The sequence below is a fragment of the Callospermophilus lateralis genome, chromosome 13, assembly GCF_048772815.1.
Source record: "Callospermophilus lateralis isolate mCalLat2 chromosome 13, mCalLat2.hap1, whole genome shotgun sequence".
In the NCBI taxonomy this organism is placed as follows: domain Eukaryota; kingdom Metazoa; phylum Chordata; class Mammalia; order Rodentia; family Sciuridae; genus Callospermophilus; species Callospermophilus lateralis.
Genome location: NC_135317.1, coordinates 14,274,184 through 14,291,258, shown reverse-complemented (window position 1 = coordinate 14,291,258; position 17,075 = coordinate 14,274,184). Strand labels below are relative to the sequence as shown.

The following is a 17,075-nucleotide window of genomic DNA, read 5'->3' as shown; positions in this document are numbered from 1 at the left end:
GAAGGGGGGGCCGGGGTGGGGGGAAAGCGATGTTTGCCCGTCAGTCGAGTCCGGAGTGAGGAGCTCGGGCGCCGGAGCGGAGGAGTCTCTGGAGCCCCAGCTTGCCGCCGTCACGGCCGCCGCCTGGACCTTTGCCCGGAGGGAGCCGCAGAGGGTCCGTCGCCGCCGTCCTCTGGAGGGCGGCGCGCCCGGGGGCCCGGACCTCCAGTCCGGGAGGGATTTTTCGTCGGCCCCCTCCCCCCAGCGAGGGAGCCCGAGCGGCCGCCAAACAAAGGTACCAGTCGCCGCCGCGGGAGGAGGAGGAGCCGGAGCTTCAGCCTCGGCCGCCGCTGGACCCGCCGCCCTTCTTCTCCATCTCTTCTCTGGGCCTGCCGCGTCGGGGGGAGGAGGAGCGCGACTCTGGACGCGCCAGCTTGGACCTCGCCTCCGTGGAAGGTAGGGACATTTTTCGGGTGCTCACCGTCCCTGGCGTTGTCCCCGGGCCCGCCGCGGAGCGGGGCGGATGGCTGCGGTGCTGTCGCCGCGCCGGTGTTCGCGGCCCCGGCCTCCCGGGACCCCCGCCCGGCCACAGCTCGGCGCCGGTGGCCTGCCGCGGGGGCCCGGGCGGGCGGGGGCGGCGGGCCGCGGCTTCTCGGCCCCTGCGGCCGGGCCCCGCTCGGGTGGGACGCTGCCCCGGCGCCGTCCTGCTCGGCCCCGGCCCCCCGGGCCCTGGCGCGACGCGGGTGCCTGCCCGTGGGGGCGGACTTCGGCGCCCGCGCCGGACCTTGGCGCGTTGCGAGTTTCTTCTGACAGAAATGGCGTCATCGTCGGAGACAGGGCTCCATCGGGTCGCGACAATGGGGACGCGGAGCTGCGGGCCGTAGGGTGGCCGCAGGCGGCGAGGCGGAGTGCGGCGCGTGCTGGCCCTCGCCGAGCGCCCTGATGGCGGCGGCCGCGCAGGCTGCCCGACTCTGAGCGGTGCCTTTTGTCTCCCCGCAGGTGCAGGTGACGCTGGTGTGGTCGCGGGGGTCGCCGACCCGGAGTCGCCATGAAGGTAAGCGTGTCGCCCGGCGCTGCGGCAGGGCCGAGGTCTGCGGGCGTCGCGCGGGAGGCGTGTGCGGGGCCCGCGCGGGGATGGCCGCGGAGTTGCGGTGCGGGGCCCCGCTTCCGCGCTGCTGGCCCCGTCAGGCAGCGCCGGGGAGCTGCGGGACGCGGGCCAAGCAACCTGACCTGGGCGAGCTGTGGGCGCTCTCGGGTGCGCCGCCGAGGGAGCACCTCGCCCGCTGTGGGAACGCTGCTGTGGGTTGCTAGCCGCGGACCTTTTTGATGACCACAAAGCTCATCTTATTGGAAAGATTTTAGAAGGATTTTGGTGATCTTTGCACACTGCGGAGACAACAGTTGTTCCTTTTTTGAAGGGACTTTGGGTTATATCTTTTCTTTTCCTTTATCCATGTGTGCCTCTGCAGGTTGTTATTGCTCTGTGGTGTCTTACGGAAAAGTGATGGCTAGTTCCTTTTCAGTAAACCTGTTAACTCAGTTCATATTGTGTCTAGTAGGGCTTAGTTGATGGAGGAAATTAAAGCCATAGAAGTACCGGGCTTTCCACTTTAAAGAACATGGGAACGAATTCTGTCTGGTTTGATCACACTATCAGGGATGACAAGTCTTATGTATTGGAAATGTCTAGATTTCACTGGTGTAATTTAGATACCAGCAAGTATTTTTTCACTGATTACAAATTCAGAAGTGCTTAAAAGGTAGAGTGTTCACAAGTATAGATATGCAACAGATAGTATGTTAGAATGTAAACTTCATCTACTTTTATTTCTTTGAACACTTTTTATTTTATTTGTTTTTATTTTTGCTATACTGGGAATTGAACCCAGGGTGCTTTATCACTGAGCTACGTCCTCAGCCCTTTTTATTTTTTCCAGATGGGGGTCTGGTTAGTTGCACAGGCTGGCCTGGAACTTTCAATCCTCCTGCCTCGCCCTCCCCAGTAGCTAGGATTATAGGCATGCACCACCATCCCTGGCTGCTTTGAAATTTTTTTTTCCCCCGCACTTCTCTTCAGAGTAAAGATTACTTTTACAGAAATGCATCCGAATTAAACTTTGTAATGCTTGTGTTTATGGGAGACAGTGAAAGCTGTGGATATTAATATTTATCTACTGAACAAAGTAATTTAGTCTAATTAAGCCTCTTTTTGAATTTGGGGTGCTGTGGACTGCCTAGAACAGTTTATATCTGCAGAGTTTCTGTCTCACTTTCATGTAAATGAAAACAAACACTGATGTTTCAGAATGAATCTCTTTTGTTAGTCACAAATGCTAGTTAAAATTTCTATGATCTGTGTAAAGCAGTAAAAAGTGAATTTATTAGGAAAACCATGTATCTATGTTGGATGAGAATTTAAGAAAACTTTGGGTTGATTAATAGATAACAAGTTTAGAAGCTGAATAGTATTTGGAATAAATGTATTGTGTTGCAGTTACCATTAATGCAGGTGCATTATAGGTTCTCTGTAAATGTTTGGCTATTAGATATATAGTAAGCAGAGGTGTTTAGTTTTAAAGTTTCTTTTTTTTCCTTTCGTTTCCTTTTTTAAACTTGTCAGTTTAAAAAAAAATGAAAGTATATGGGAAACTTTAGCCTTAAAAGTTTCAGGGTATTAGGCAAATGCAAATTTTTTGATATAATTTTAGAACTAATAATTTTAGTGCTTAGCATTTCCATTCTTAAAGTTAAAAATAAATTAGTAACTTTTTAACAGGAAAAAGGTTATGAAAACAAATTTCCAACTTTACCAAGAACTGTATAGCAAGTCTTCTCTTAGGGAATTTACTAGTAATCATTAGTATTAACAACTTATAAATTATGTGGTAAAAGATAAACTGCTCATGATTTTTATTTTGCTTTATAGCAAAAACAGCAATTGGAAATGCATTTAGTGTTGATTATATTGGGCTTAAATTTTTTGTGTGTGTTAATGTGCTCAGTTTTTGTATTATGGTGACAGTTGTGCGGTAGAGGATTTATACCATTTATTGGCTCTTAATCAAATTTCTGCTTTGAAGTAGGGTTTTTAAGTCTATATTTCATAGTACTCTTTTCTTGTTGCCTTTTAGTCCCCAAATAAAGAAAATGTATATGTCATTCTAAGTATTATGTTTTAGTACAAGTTTTCCAGTAGAAAAGAATTTATTTAAATAAATCACTATACTGCTTAGCATACTCCATATTTTGATATTTTTGCAGTGTGTTTTTTGAGAAATATAACTTGTGACATTAAAGCACTTTATGCCTTATATAGATCATAATGCTGGTGCTCTGTTGGATTTGCTTTTTCTACTTGTGGTAAACCTTTCAATATCAGCGATAGCACATTAGAAGGAAGTGGTAAATTATTAAAGTTTGTAAATAATTCTAAGGATTGTGTCAAGATTCGTTTTTTAATTTTTTCCTAATGAAATCTTTTTTTTTTTTTTGTTTTCATATTATGTATTTTGTTAGCATCTGCTTATAATGCAGTGTATTTTTGAATGAAATGGGCCAGGCATCTTAGGGGATTTAGGGGATCTGTGATTTAGTTAGTTGTACTTAAAATCTGGGTAGATTGGCTTTTTGTATATTCTATTATTTCTTTAATAACTCTGGCTTAGACCCTGTAAAAATGTGAATTGATTACAAATGTCTCTTTTTTTAATGCCCTATATATGTGCACATGTTCCTTTTACGTATTTCTTTCCCCTTTTCTCTCTTTATTACATCCTTTTCTCCTTCCCTCCCTCCCTTCATCCTTTCCTTCCTCTGCCTTTGCCCCTCTTTTATAAATTGTTCATTTAACAACCTCTTCTATGTGTCATGCAATGTGAAATGAACGTGAATAAGATATCTGACTTGCTTTCAAGGAGTTCACAATTTAGTAGAAGACAAGAACAGTAAAGCAAAACTCACAGTATTGCATTACGAGAGTATTTATTCCAACATATGGTAATTGTGGTAAGAGTTGTGGGAGGACAGACAATGTCTAAATCAGAAAGTTTTCCTGATGACTTTGTGTAGGTTGAGTGTTAAAGCTTTTGCCGGACAGATAATGGGAGAAAAGTGTTTCAGGTAGAGGGATAGACAAGATATCGGACAATAAAGAACAAAACAGAAGTGGTGTATTTGTAGTTTGCCATGTCTGTAGTAACAAAGTATGATGTGTTTGAGGGTGGGAATAGAAGGGCAATGATCAATAATAGGAGATGGAGCAGGGTGAAGGAGTTGAATATTTTGTGTGTGTGTGTGGGGGGGGAGTGGTGCTGGGGATTAAACATGAATGTTTTGCTGTTGAGCTGCAACCCCAGTCATTTTTATTTTTTGAAATAGGGTCTCACTAAGTTGCTGAGATTGGCCTTGAACTTGTGATATTCTTGCCTTAGACTCCCAAGATGCTAGGCTTACATGTGTGTGCCATTGCACCTGATTTTCTTTCTTTCTTTCTTTTTTTTTTTTTTTTTTTGCCTTTTCTCTATTTTTTTCTTTTTTATTTTTTGGTAGTGCTAGAGAGTTTTAGGGTCTTAACGCATGCTAGTTAAATGGGCTACCACTGAGCTATACCCCCAACCTCAAATTTTTCCTTTTCTTTTTTTTTTTTTTTTTGATACTTGTATTGAACCCAGGGATGCTTTACCACTGAGTTACATCTCCAGCCCTTTATATTTTTTGAGACAGGGTCTCTCTGAGTTACCTAGGCCCTTGCAAAGTCCCTGGGGCTGGCCTTGAACTTGTGGTCCTCCTCACTTGGCCTCCTGAGTTGCTGGGATTACAGGTGAGTGTCACTGTGCCTGGCTCAAAATTTTCTTAAAAGCTACATGGAACTACTGAAATTTTTAAGAAGGGGCAAAGATTTGCATTGTGGAAAATTTAATTCGGAGGTATATTAGTGAGTACATCAAAAGGAAGATCTGAATGGAAAGTATGGAGATTGTGCATGAGAAGTCCAAGTGAGTTGTGAATTAAGAGATTGAATTAATGCAGCAGGAGTGGAGGAAAGGGGAAAGATGAGAAATTTTTAAATAGAATTTAAGATCTATTAACTCACCCTGAGGTAGGAAGAAAACGAAGGTTTCTGTCTAGGAGAATTAGATGTTATTTTCATTTGAAGCATGTTGTCATTTCAGTAAAGGTGAATAGGGTTTTTAATACTTAAGGAGGTAAGCCATTCATGTGTAGGTGGACTTTCTAGTTAAGGTAAAAGACTCAGAGAGCAGGTAGTTGAAGTCAGAGACTTGGATGAACTAATGTGAATGTTAGTTTGTACCTAAATATAATAGTTGAGGGATTTAAGAGTCTTGATATGGCAATGATATTTTATGTTATAAATTTGTAGTCTTTTGGTCAAGAGGTAATTTTGTAAAATCATACTTCTTTCTGAATTAGTAATTCCTTGCTTTTTTTAATTTAATAAACTACAATAGATGAGTGCATACTTCACCGAGGAGTGAGTTTTTGCCAATCAGCCATCAAACAGATAGTGTACCTTGTTTGTGCTCCACATGGCTCTGGGTATTGAGGATGCAGCAGTGAGCAAAGTAAGAGTTCTTACCCTCATGGATTTTTCCTTCTATTAGTGTAAACAGACACTAAGGGGAAAAATGTAGTGATTAGTGCTGTGAAGAAAAACAAAGCTGAAGTAGAATAACCATTACCACCAAATCTGAAGTAGACCTAGTGCGCTACTTCAGATTTGGTGGTAATGAAGGATCTTTTTTTTTGAGTGTGTGTGGTTCTGGGGATTGAATGCAAGGCCTTAGTGCATGCATGGCAAGCACTCTTACAAATGAACTATATCCCCAGCCTGAGGATCTGTTTTAACAGATGACATTTAAGTATAGTATGAAAAAAATGATAAAGTGAGCCATTCAGTTTTCTGGAGGAGGGGCATTCTGGACAGAAAAAACAAGTGCAGAGACCCTGAAGTGTTATGTGTTTGGCATGTTTGAGCTTGGCATATTTAAGAAACAGGAAGATGGCCATTATGGCTGAAGTAGTAGGAAATGAGACTAGAGAGGATCACCAGGGCCAGTAAAATGTAATTGTTTGTGGGCCATGGCATGAGCTTCAGATAAAATCTAAATATGTTAATGCTGTGGTTTGGGATGATTTGAGTGTGTCCCCCAAGGGTTCATGTGTTATAAGCTTGGTCTGCAGTGTGATGAAAGAAGTGGTAGGATTTTTAGAAAGGAGGCATTTGGGCATGCTGCCCTTGAGGGATTAAGGTAAGGTACTTCTGTTTGGACAGTGAGTTAGGTCTCTCCAGAGAGTTGTTATATAGAGAGAATAACTGGGCCCTCTCCCAGTTCCTCTGTCTGTTGCACATACTCCATCCAGTAGTTACAGTATCTGTCAAGGTTGAACATGTGGGATTGCCTGATCTGAGACTTTTAGCCTCTGAAATTGTGAGCTAACTAAATCTTTTTTTCTTCTCTCTCTCTCTCTCTCTCTCTCTTTTTGGTCCTGGGGATTGAACCCAGGCTTTGTACATACGAGGCAAGCACTCTACCAACTGAGCTATATATCACCAGCCCCTAAATCTTTTTTTTTTCTTTTTAAGTTACCCAACCTTAGGTATTTTGTTGTAGGAAAGGAAAGTGAACTAACTATATCAGGAAAACTTATTAGTCTTTGGTGACCTAAATTTTTTTTTTTTAACTAAAATTTCTTTTTTGGCAAAATTGTCACTTGAACCTAGGGACTCTTTACTGTTGAGCTACATCCTCAGCTCTTTTTAATCATTTATTTATTAATTTTATTTCAAATTTGTTTTTAGTTATAGATAAACACACAGTATTTATTTTAATGTGGTGAATCCAGTGCCTCACACATGGGAGATAGACACTTTACCACTGAACTACATTCCTATTTATTTACTTATTTATTTAGTGGGCAGGGGATCAAACCTAGGGCCTTGTGCATGCAAAGCAAACATTCGACCAGCTGAGTTACATCTCTAGCCCTCTTTTTTATTTTTTATTTTTTTATTTTGGGACGAGGTTTCACTGAGTTGCCCAGGCTGACTTTGAGCTTGTGATCCTTCTCCCTTAGCCTCCTGGTTGCTGGGATTATAGGTGTGTGCACCACATCAGCCTTTGAAGGGTCTGAAGACTGAAGCCATCTGATAGAACAGTAACTGCTGTGTGGAGAATAGGTTGTAGGGAAGTAAAAGTGGAAGAAGGGAGATCAGTCAAGAGGCTGTTAGGTTAGTTCTGAGAGAGATGGTGATGAACTGAGTCAGAAAAGAGGTAGTGTTGAGGATGTTTGAAGGTGGGGATGATTGGATTTGGATGGATTTGACATGATGTGAAGGTTCTACTTGCTGTTATTTACAGATGAGTAGCCCCCAAAATACAACCTTTGTTCCCCTTTTAAAATAATTTTCCTGTGATTGGTAGGTGGATAGGGTTCTTGATACAGTAAAATCAAGAAGATAGTACCAACTTTTAGTCTTTCCTTATTATAGGTGATCAGTCAATATTGAGCCAGGCAGTCCTCTCAGTTGTTTCTGGTTTTGGTTTTGAATTTTAAAAATTGAGGTGTTGGGCCTGGGGTTGTGGCCCAGCGGTAGAATACCCGAGTAGCATGTGTGAAGCCCTGAGTTTGATCCTCGACACCACATAAAAATAAATTAATTAAATAGTAAAGGTATTGTGTCCAAATACTAGTAAAAAGTAAATATTTTAAAAAATTGAGGCATAACTCTCAGACTACAAAATTCTTTTTAAAACTATGTAGTTCATCACGTTATTTTTACACAGTTGTGTGTCTATCACTATTACCTAACTCTAGAGCATTTTCATCCTCCCCATTAACTCCCTGCTCTTCCTCTTTCTGTTCCTCACTGGCAACTACTGATCTACTGACTGAAAGGATTTGCCTGTTCTGGACATTTTCTGTCGGTGCAATCGTACAATATGAGGCCTTTTGTGTCTGAGTTGTGACTTTGCACAGTGTTCTCAGGGTTTGTCCATTTTTTTTTGAATGTGTCAGTTCTTTTATTGCTGAATAATGTTCCATTTTGTGGGTAATACTACATTTTGCTAATCTGTTTATTATTTAATGGACTAGTAGGTTATTTCCACTTTTTATCTATTATGAATAATACTGTGAGCATTCATATATAAATTTTTCCACAAATGTGTTATTTTTTTATTTTATTAACTCTTTAAGAGTGGACCTCCCAATTTTCAGGTATTCATTTTAGCTTTGTGATAATTTGTTGAGTATTTTAACTTCAGGTGTTTTGCTTGGAAGTGGCTATGTAGGCTTTGGACATTTTAAAAATTCATACAATGTGTATTGAATGAATTCACGTAATTTATGGTTTTATTATGTGATATTCTCTGTTCTTACCATTTAGGACATATCAGAGAATAAAATGGGTAGAAATTGCTGGCTTTGTGGATCTTATATTTTAAGGTGTGCCTGGTGGCAAACAAATAAGAATAAATGTAATGAATTAAGTGTTAAGTAGTATGGAGATAAAGAAAAAGTTTAGCTGATTTAGGGAAGGTAGAAAATACAAGGCAGGGACAGTTGCAGTATTATGTACAGTGGTGAGGGTTGGCTTTACTGAGAACACTATGGAGCAGATAGTGAGCAAGTTAGCCAAGTGGCTGGGTGGCAGGCTAGGGTTCAGAGTGGCAGCATGTTCAGTGAACAGAACAGAGTCCAGAGTGCCTGGAGTGAAGGAAAGAGAAAACAGTGAATGGGGTTAGATAGCTAAAGGGGATGGTGGTGAAGGAATTATTGCGGGTTTATGCAGGAGTGATGCAGTCTCTCATCACAGAGTGAAAAATTCTGACTATATTTCTACATATCTTTTGAAGGTAGATCCAACAGGAGTCCCTGTCAGATTGAGCATGGAATGAGGAGAAAGAGTCAGAGGACACCAAGATATTTTGTGGGAATAACTGGAAATGAATTTAGGATGAAGTAAGGGCTACTTAATTTTTGGAAATAAGCGTTGATATTTTATACTTACGGAAAATGCTGACTGGCATGTATTATTATTATTTTGTGGTATGGGGGATTGAACCCAGGAGCACTCTACCACTGAGGTACATATATAGCCCTTTTTACTTTGAGATAGAGAGTGGTCTTAGACTTGTGATTTTCTTGCCTCAGCTACTGGAGTGGCTGGAATTGTAGGTGTGTGATGCCTGTTATTTTATTATCTTTATTTTTATTATTTTAATGACTGAAGAAACATCTCAAGCTGAAATTTTCAGAAAGAACCATTTGTTCTTGCCTGTCTTTGTACCTTTTTCTGAACTTGACCTTGACTTCCCTTTAGGCCCTGCACTTAAGACCAGAGTCTCTGAAGACATCCTTATTGACAACAGTTTTGTTTAAGACTATATCTATAGAGTATCTTGTGTACATGAGATGATTGCAGTTTTCAACTATCACAAAAGATCTTTGACTGTTCGGTGATTTTCTTACCCAAGGCAGTTTCACTGTAGGGATAGTAGTCAGTTCCAGCCACCAGAGTGTGGTTGTGTAGTGCTGAGGTACTGTTATCCTCAGTGTTCTTCATGGTGAGAGCTTTGTGTCCAGCCAGGACCAGTCCCACTTTCCCTGTTTTTTTTTTTTTTTTTTTTTTTGACTTGTCAATTTTGACAGCAGTCAACCTAGTCTAGAAAGTAAAAGAATTGTTTAAACAGAGCATTTAACACTTTCTTTCTTTGGGAACAAAAGTAGAGAATCCCATAGGCTGTTTCATTCATTCATTAGAAGTATGACCAGCCTTTGGCTTTTGTTCCTAAGACGATTGAAGTATTTTTATTTAATTAATTTGCATCAAAATAATATAATATAGCAGAGCCCTATGGCACATGTCTATAATCCCAGCTACTTAGTATGCTGAGGCAAAAGGATTACAAGTTCAAGGCCAGCCTTTGCAATTTAGTTTGTCTCAAAAAAAAGTGTATTTGTGACTTCTTAAGCTACCAATCAGTATAGTTAACTTTTAATTTTACTAATCAGTTTAACTTTAAAGAGAAGTTTGGTTATAAAAAATTGTATTTCTACTCTCATGTGCAGGAAATTCTGACATTCAAGTTTTCCATGTAAAAGAGCATGCTTTTAGAAATTGGATAGTTTTCATACTAAAATTGGACACAAGGCTGGGATTGTGGCTCAGTGCTAGAGTGCCTGCTTAGCACATGTGAGGCACTGGGTTCAATCCCAGGCACCACATTAAAAAAAATAAAGTTATTATGTCCAACTGCAACTAAAAATGTTGAAAAAATAAATAGAGACATCATAAGGTGATTTTATGAAAGGTGTATAAGCAGGTTATTAGAAAATAAAAAGCAGATCAAAGATCAGCCTACATAGACAGAGAAACTGTATCTTACATTTACCCTGCTGTGCTGATCATCACATATTGCCTTACTTTGAACATAGTTCTCAGTACTCCTTTAATTAATACTCCTTTAATTAATACTTGTTCATACTTAGAAAGTGCAGGTATGGCTTCTGGGATCCTCTAAGTTTCTCCCTCCCTCCAGAGTTATGTGCAGAATTTCATAAGGTCATACATATGCTTTCCCAAAGAGAAGCTTTCTGATAGCTTTTATCAGGTTGTTGATGGAACCCACTATACAAATGATAAGAAACAAAACTCTGTAGCAGTCTCTTAGCTTATCTGTTTCTTATCGAGTTAGTAGGAATAGTTTGTTCATTCTTCTACTCTCAGTTAATCACTAATTTTCTAATTTTCTATTGCTTAAAAACTACTGCAGTATCAGATGGGCATAGTTGGTATGTGCCTGTAATTCCAGTGACTTGGGAGACTTGAGGCAGGAGGATGCAAGTTTGAGGCCAGCCTCCGCAACTTAGTAGAGCCTGTATTTAAAAAAAAAAAAAAAAGTGGACAGTTGTGGAGGTAGCTTAGTGTTAAAAGTGCCCCTAGATTCAGTCCCCAGGACCAAGAAACATAAATAAATCATTCTATAATAGAAAAAAGTTATATTGTTCCTGAATCATTTTTATGTGAAACACATATTACTTGAGGTGTTTATTGCTCTAATTCCTAAAAAGAATCTGATTTTTTAAAATTATAATTAACCTTTGATTTCATGGAAGCGTAAAATCATTAAAAGGTTACTCTGGAAATCTGGAAGCATCGTTTTTAGCATAGTGGCTCTTATTTATTTATTTATTTAATAGCACATCTCAATTTCTTTTTTTTTAAAGTTTTTTTTTCTTTAGTTATAGGTGGACACAATGTCTTTATTTTGCTTTATGTGGTGCTGAGGATTGAACCCAAGTGCCTCATGCATGCTAGGCGAGCGCTCTACCTCTGAGCCACAACCCTAGCCTGTGGCTTTTATTTATGAAATTATCATGAAAATTAGAATATATCTACTTTTAGATGTACTCAGCAATTAAAGATAAGTATAAAATTGGGCATTACCTTGAGTTGTGACAGTGTCTTTCCAGTTTGATGTTAGTATTATTAGTAAGGTAGTAGAGGGTCTACTTCTCTGGGCCATTAAAAATTTTTTTTAAAAAAATTTAACTTTTTTAAAAAAATTTATTCATTTATTTATTAATGTGATGCTAAGGGTCAAACCCAGGGCCTCACCTGTGTAAGGCAGATGCTCTAATACTGAGCTACAACCCCAGTCCCTGGGCCATTAATATTGATTTGTAAGAAAGGAAATCTTACGGAGCATAGTCTATATATCATTTTTAAGTAACAAATTTTAGCTGACATCATTAAAAGAAAAATAGTTCTTGCTACACCTGGTGATTCTCACCTGTAATCCCAGTGGCTCTGGAGGCCGAGATAGGAGGATCATGAGTTCAAAGCCAGCCTCAGTAACATAGTAAGGCCCTAAGCAACTCAGCAAGACCCTGTCTCTAAAAAAAAAAAGAAAAAAACAAAAAAACAAAAAATGGCTAGGGATGTAGTTCAATGGTTAAGAAAAGCGCCTGTTGGTTCAATCCCCAATTTAAAAAAAAAAACACAAACAAACCAAAAAACAAAACCACGAGAGAGAGAAATAATTCTGTATATAGCTTTAAACTATTAAAACATATCAGATTGCAGCCTTCTAATTTGACATTTTTTTCTCTTTTTGTGATTCTAGAAGTCAAACCCAGGGCCTTGTACATACCAAGGAAAGCACTCTACTAAGGTGTTTCCTAGCCCCCCACTTTTAAAAAATATATTAATATGTTTTTAGCTGTAGATGGATACAGTACCTTTACTTATTTTTAAATGGTGCTGAGGGATTGAATCCAGTGCCTCATATGTCCTGGATAAGCTTTCTACCACGAGCTACAACCCATCCCCCAGCCCCAGATTTGATAGTTTGATTGGAGGGCATAATTTTTTTTTTTTTTAAGAGAGAGAGAGAGAAAATTTTTAATATTTATTTTTTTAGTTTTCGGCGGACATAACATCTTTGTTTTGTATGTGCTGAAGATCGAACCCTGGCCGCACGCATACCAGGCGAGCGCACTACCTCTTGAGCCACATCCCCAGCCCCCCCTTTTTTTTTTGGTACCAAGGATTGAACGCAGGGGCACTTAACCACTGAGCCACATCACCAGCCCTTTTTTATATTTTATTTAGAGACAGGCTCTCACTGAATTGCGTGGTGCTTTGCTAAATTGCTGAAGTTTGCTTTGAACTTGTAATCCTCCTGCCTCAGCCTCCCGAGCTGCTGGGATTAAAGGCATGTGCCACCTTGCCTAGCTGAAGAGTTTTTAATTTTGACCTCCTGCTTACCTAGTTTGTGCATTTTTCTTCGACTTTCTAAGAAGGCTGGTGTTCTCTAAAATGAGGAATGGTTGTAGTACTTAAAGGGGCTGTTGAGATTGACTAAATGTAATGACAGGATTTACTCTATAATGAGTTTTAATAAATTGTAGCCATTATTGTTAGTTCTATAGAAAGAATGTGCAAATATTTGTGAATTTAAATAAGCATTCTGGGTGACATAATGACTCTAGTTTGCAGGTGTGTGTTTTGTGTGTAGGAATGTGTTTTACTGAGGATTAAACCTAGGGTCTTCTGCATGTAGGCTAGTGCTTTACCAGTGAGCTACTATCCCAGCCCCTGCCCCACTTTAATTCCAAGACAGGGTCTCCTTAAATTGTCCAGATAGGACTCAAATTTTTGATCATCTTGCCTCAGACTTGCTGCCCCAATAGCTAGATTACAGGTATGCACCATCAACTGAGAGAGGATTCTAATCCTTATTTATTTTAAAAGTTTGAGGAAATAGTTGTAATTTTGTGATTAAGGATAAAACCTGTTATTTTTTGTTTGAAATCCTGAAAAAATGTTTAGAAGGTGAAAAACATCCAATTTTTGTTTTTTCGATCCTTATCAGTGTGGAAACTTTTCTTAGTAAATGTAGTACTTACCTTTCCTTCTGGTTTGCTGCCATTTTATCCAGAATGGTATTCTTTTACTATTTAAGGAAAAAGTAAATTGTACTTCTCAACCTACAGGGTTGTTTACTGGATTAGGTGAGAGAGGTTTCTTATTTTTTAAATTTCCTGGGTAAACATCCATCACTACTCTTGCTTATGTAGGGCAGAAATGCTTTGTGACTTTTCATCAGATTACTGTTCTGATGTGGCAATTAGTCACCAAAAACCATCCGGGTGGGACAGGCAAAAGCTGGGGCCCTGTCAAGCTAGTATATTGGAGAGGAGTAAAAGGAAAGCTGAACAGTCCTGAAGTGGAGGAGCCACTACTACTATCATAGTTTAAAGGAGAGGCAGCTTTCCTTATACATATTTGGAAGGTTTTAAAAATTCAGCTTTTTATATTTTCAATTTTATGTTGATAAGGATAGCTCATCACAAGTCTTTTGTCCCCCCACCCCACCCCATGGCCCTGGGGATAAAAACTAGAGTCTTGTGCATGTTAGGCAAGTGTTCTACCTCCATTTTTCTTTCTTTCTTTTTAAAATCTAATTTCTGGGCTAGGGTTGTGGCTTAACAGTAGAGTGCTCACCTAGCATGTGTGAGGCCCTGGGTTCGACCCTAAGCACCACATAAAAATAAACAAACAAAATAAAGGTATTGTGCCCAACTACAACTAAAAAAAAAAATCTGAATTTCTTTCTTTTTTTTTTTTTAAATACTTTAAGTTACAGATGGCACAATACCTTTATTTTATTTATTTTATATTTATATGGTGCTGAGGAACCAACCCAGTGCCTCACACATCTAGGCAAGTGCTCTACCACTGAGCTACAGCCCCAGCCCCTAATCTGAATTTCTTGCTGAAAGTAGTGATGCTTTTTTAATTTTCCTTTTGATATCATCTCTCGCTGTTTCGCAGGTTGAACTTGAACTCCTGGACTTGTGTGATCCTCCTGATTCAGCTTCCTGAATAGGATTTTTTTTCCCCCCTAAGAAAGGCTAATCAAAGAACTTTTGACACTTAGTAAGTCACCTGTTTGCCCTGCCCCGACTTGGAGAAATATTTTTCTAAATTAATTCTACTCTTTACAAATTTAAGCTTTTATTGTAAGAATAAAAGTTTGCTGTAAATATTTAAAAATTACAATATAGTTTACAGTGAACAGTAAAAGTGTTACTTTCTTCCAGTCTCACTTCCTCTGGGGAACTTGATTCAAGCTTGTGATATATTTTTCTATTCCTTTTTCTTTCTTAGTATTTTTATTTGGTTTTGTAAAAATGAATTTATACTATAATTACTATGTCTTTTAAACCTTTGTAGCAGTATAAACAGATGTATGTCATTGTTTCTGGGTTTAGCAAGATTTTATTTTTGCATTCGAGGTATTGTTTTTCTCTAACACCAAATGATTTATATAGATCACCACTATGGTTCTTTAAGTTTGGGTAGGTAAGTCTCTGGAGGTCTTACTAAGAGGAGTGTTTAACATTTGGTAGGTATACTGTAAGTATTCTTAACTCTTCTGAATGTCTCATACTACTAGTTGGCATTCTACCAATACCTATAACACCTCCAAAGCCTCTTGTAGCCATATATGTGATTTTTGCAGCTGCTGTTAATGCCTGTAATTGCATGTGATTGCTTCTAGAAAGGTAACCTGTGAGGTCTAGTGAAAGAGCCACCCTCTGCTGGATGGCTGCTTCTCAAGGAACTCAGACTCTCTTGGGATCCATACTAGTTAATTCATTGAAAGGTTAATGTTGGAACAGACCACTGTAGACAAGTGACCTCAGCAGACGCTCAGGGTCAGGATTAACAGTTTATAAATGATTCTTTTGTTTTTTTTTTAAGAGATCATTTCTGTTTTATTTTTTGTTCTGGGATTTGAACATATGTAAACATGCCAGTCATGTGCTCTGCCACTGGGCTACATTCTTATTCTGTATAAGGGATTCTTTAACACTAAGCTGTTTAATGTTCTTAAATGGTGCATTGTGTTTTGAAAGTTTTATAATAGTTATTTCTTATAACATCCCTTTGAGGCAGGTCAGCAACATCCATCCCCCACCCCCTTTTGAGAGGTTTCCATATTTACACATTTATTTGGGTTTAGAGAGACAACACAGATAAAATTCCCCTTTGTATGGTTGAAGAATCAGATGCAAAACTGTTCAGTGATTTGCCCATAGGCACACATTAAACTGATCATAGAACCTGCACTCCAGTTAGTACACTGATCCATGCTGCCTAGTTGTTGCTGTTTAGTGTTCTTTTGATAGCTTTATTGAACAGTGAGTATAGTTTAGAATCTTTTTGTCTACTTTCTTTATAGGAAGAAAATACTTATAAAGATAGAATTTATTGATACCATGGTATTAAGCATCTTAAATACATTTACTCTGTTCTCTTAAAAATTAGAAGAAATCATATGAAAACATATTAAACTATGGTGGGAAAACATTCACTAGTTTGAAAATTAGTATTGTAAGTCAGGAAAACAGGGTAAGGCTTTGAAGACTTCATACTTTGAAATAGGAAAAAAAATGAATCCTCATATTTTCAAAAATGAATCTTCAGGTTGCATTGCCACAGGTTGAGTTGAAATACTCTGTGTCCTATGTAGCTAGAAAGAGATCTTTCAAAGGTCATTTTGGCCCTCTGGAATTAGACCCCAACTTTTTTGCCAAGTGACAATACAAAAAGTTTATTTAGCCTTAAAAGACATTACATTTAGGATGACTTCTCTTAACAAATTCATTTTGGGGCTGGGGTTGTGGCTCAGCGGTAGAGCACTTGCCAGCATGTATGAGGCCCTGGGTTTGATCCTCAGCACTACAAATAAATAAACAAACAAATAAATAAATAAATAAAGCATACCTGTTTTTGTTTTTAAGTTCATTTTGTTCATTTGAAACATTTCTGTTTACTTGTTTGGACTTGGTTGTTTTATTCCATTACCACTTCCTCATTGTAATTATTTTTTCTGTATGTGTGGCCCTCCCAGTTGAAAATGATTCTAACTGTAATTTTTCTGTGTTAAAAGGGGGAATGGAGGGGTTCAAGTAACATGACTATTGTAAAAAGATTTTATTTAAAGAGTCAAACAGAGTTTGAAAATTGCATATTCACATTCAGAGGGTTGAGACAGATGTCTTGACGTGAGTGCATTATAAGTCTCTGATGATAAATAATGGGTAATCCTATTTTTTTGTAATTAGCATAATCCAATTTTTTAGTAAGCATTATGATTTCTGAATTCTTTTTTTCATCTGTCTATGGTGGTATGGATTGCATCCAAGGATCTCATGAGCATGTTAGACAGTTGCTGTACAACTGAGCTTTTCCCCAGCCTGAAATTCATCTTTTATTACTAGATAAACATCCTATTTTTCTCAAAATCAAGCTATCAGTTTTGACTTGTTCTCTAGTATTAAAATATTTATCATATAACTTCTGTCTTGCTCATGTTCTTTTACGCCATCATTCTTATCATTGTTTTTATTATCATGTTATTTAAGCTACTACTTATTTCGTGCTTAATGTGTTATAGTAATTTTTTACATTTCAAAATGTAATTCTCAAAAAAAAAAAAAAATCTTGGTAGCCAGGCATAGAAGTGTATATGTGTAATCCCAGCTATTTGGGAGACCAA

General features: G+C 38.9%; 1 protein-coding gene and 1 pseudogene across 4 annotated transcripts in view; one reads left to right on the top strand and one right to left on the bottom strand.

The window, feature by feature from the left end:
- The first annotated feature begins 49 nt into the window (after positions 1 to 49).
- Positions 50 to 17,075, top strand: part of Arid4b (AT-rich interaction domain 4B) — a 149,673-nt gene continuing 132,647 nt past the window's right edge. For all 4 annotated transcript variants that reach the window (XM_076873068.1, XM_076873067.1, XM_076873066.1 and 1 more), the window contains exons 1-2: positions 50 to 435; positions 979 to 1,033. In XM_076873068.1, coding sequence (XP_076729183.1) covers positions 1,028 to 1,033 — 6 coding nt within the window. In that variant the 5' untranslated portion in view covers positions 50 to 435; positions 979 to 1,027. The remainder of the gene's footprint in view (positions 436 to 978; positions 1,034 to 17,075) is intronic.
- Positions 9,240 to 13,436, bottom strand: LOC143379481 (large ribosomal subunit protein eL27 pseudogene; annotated as a pseudogene).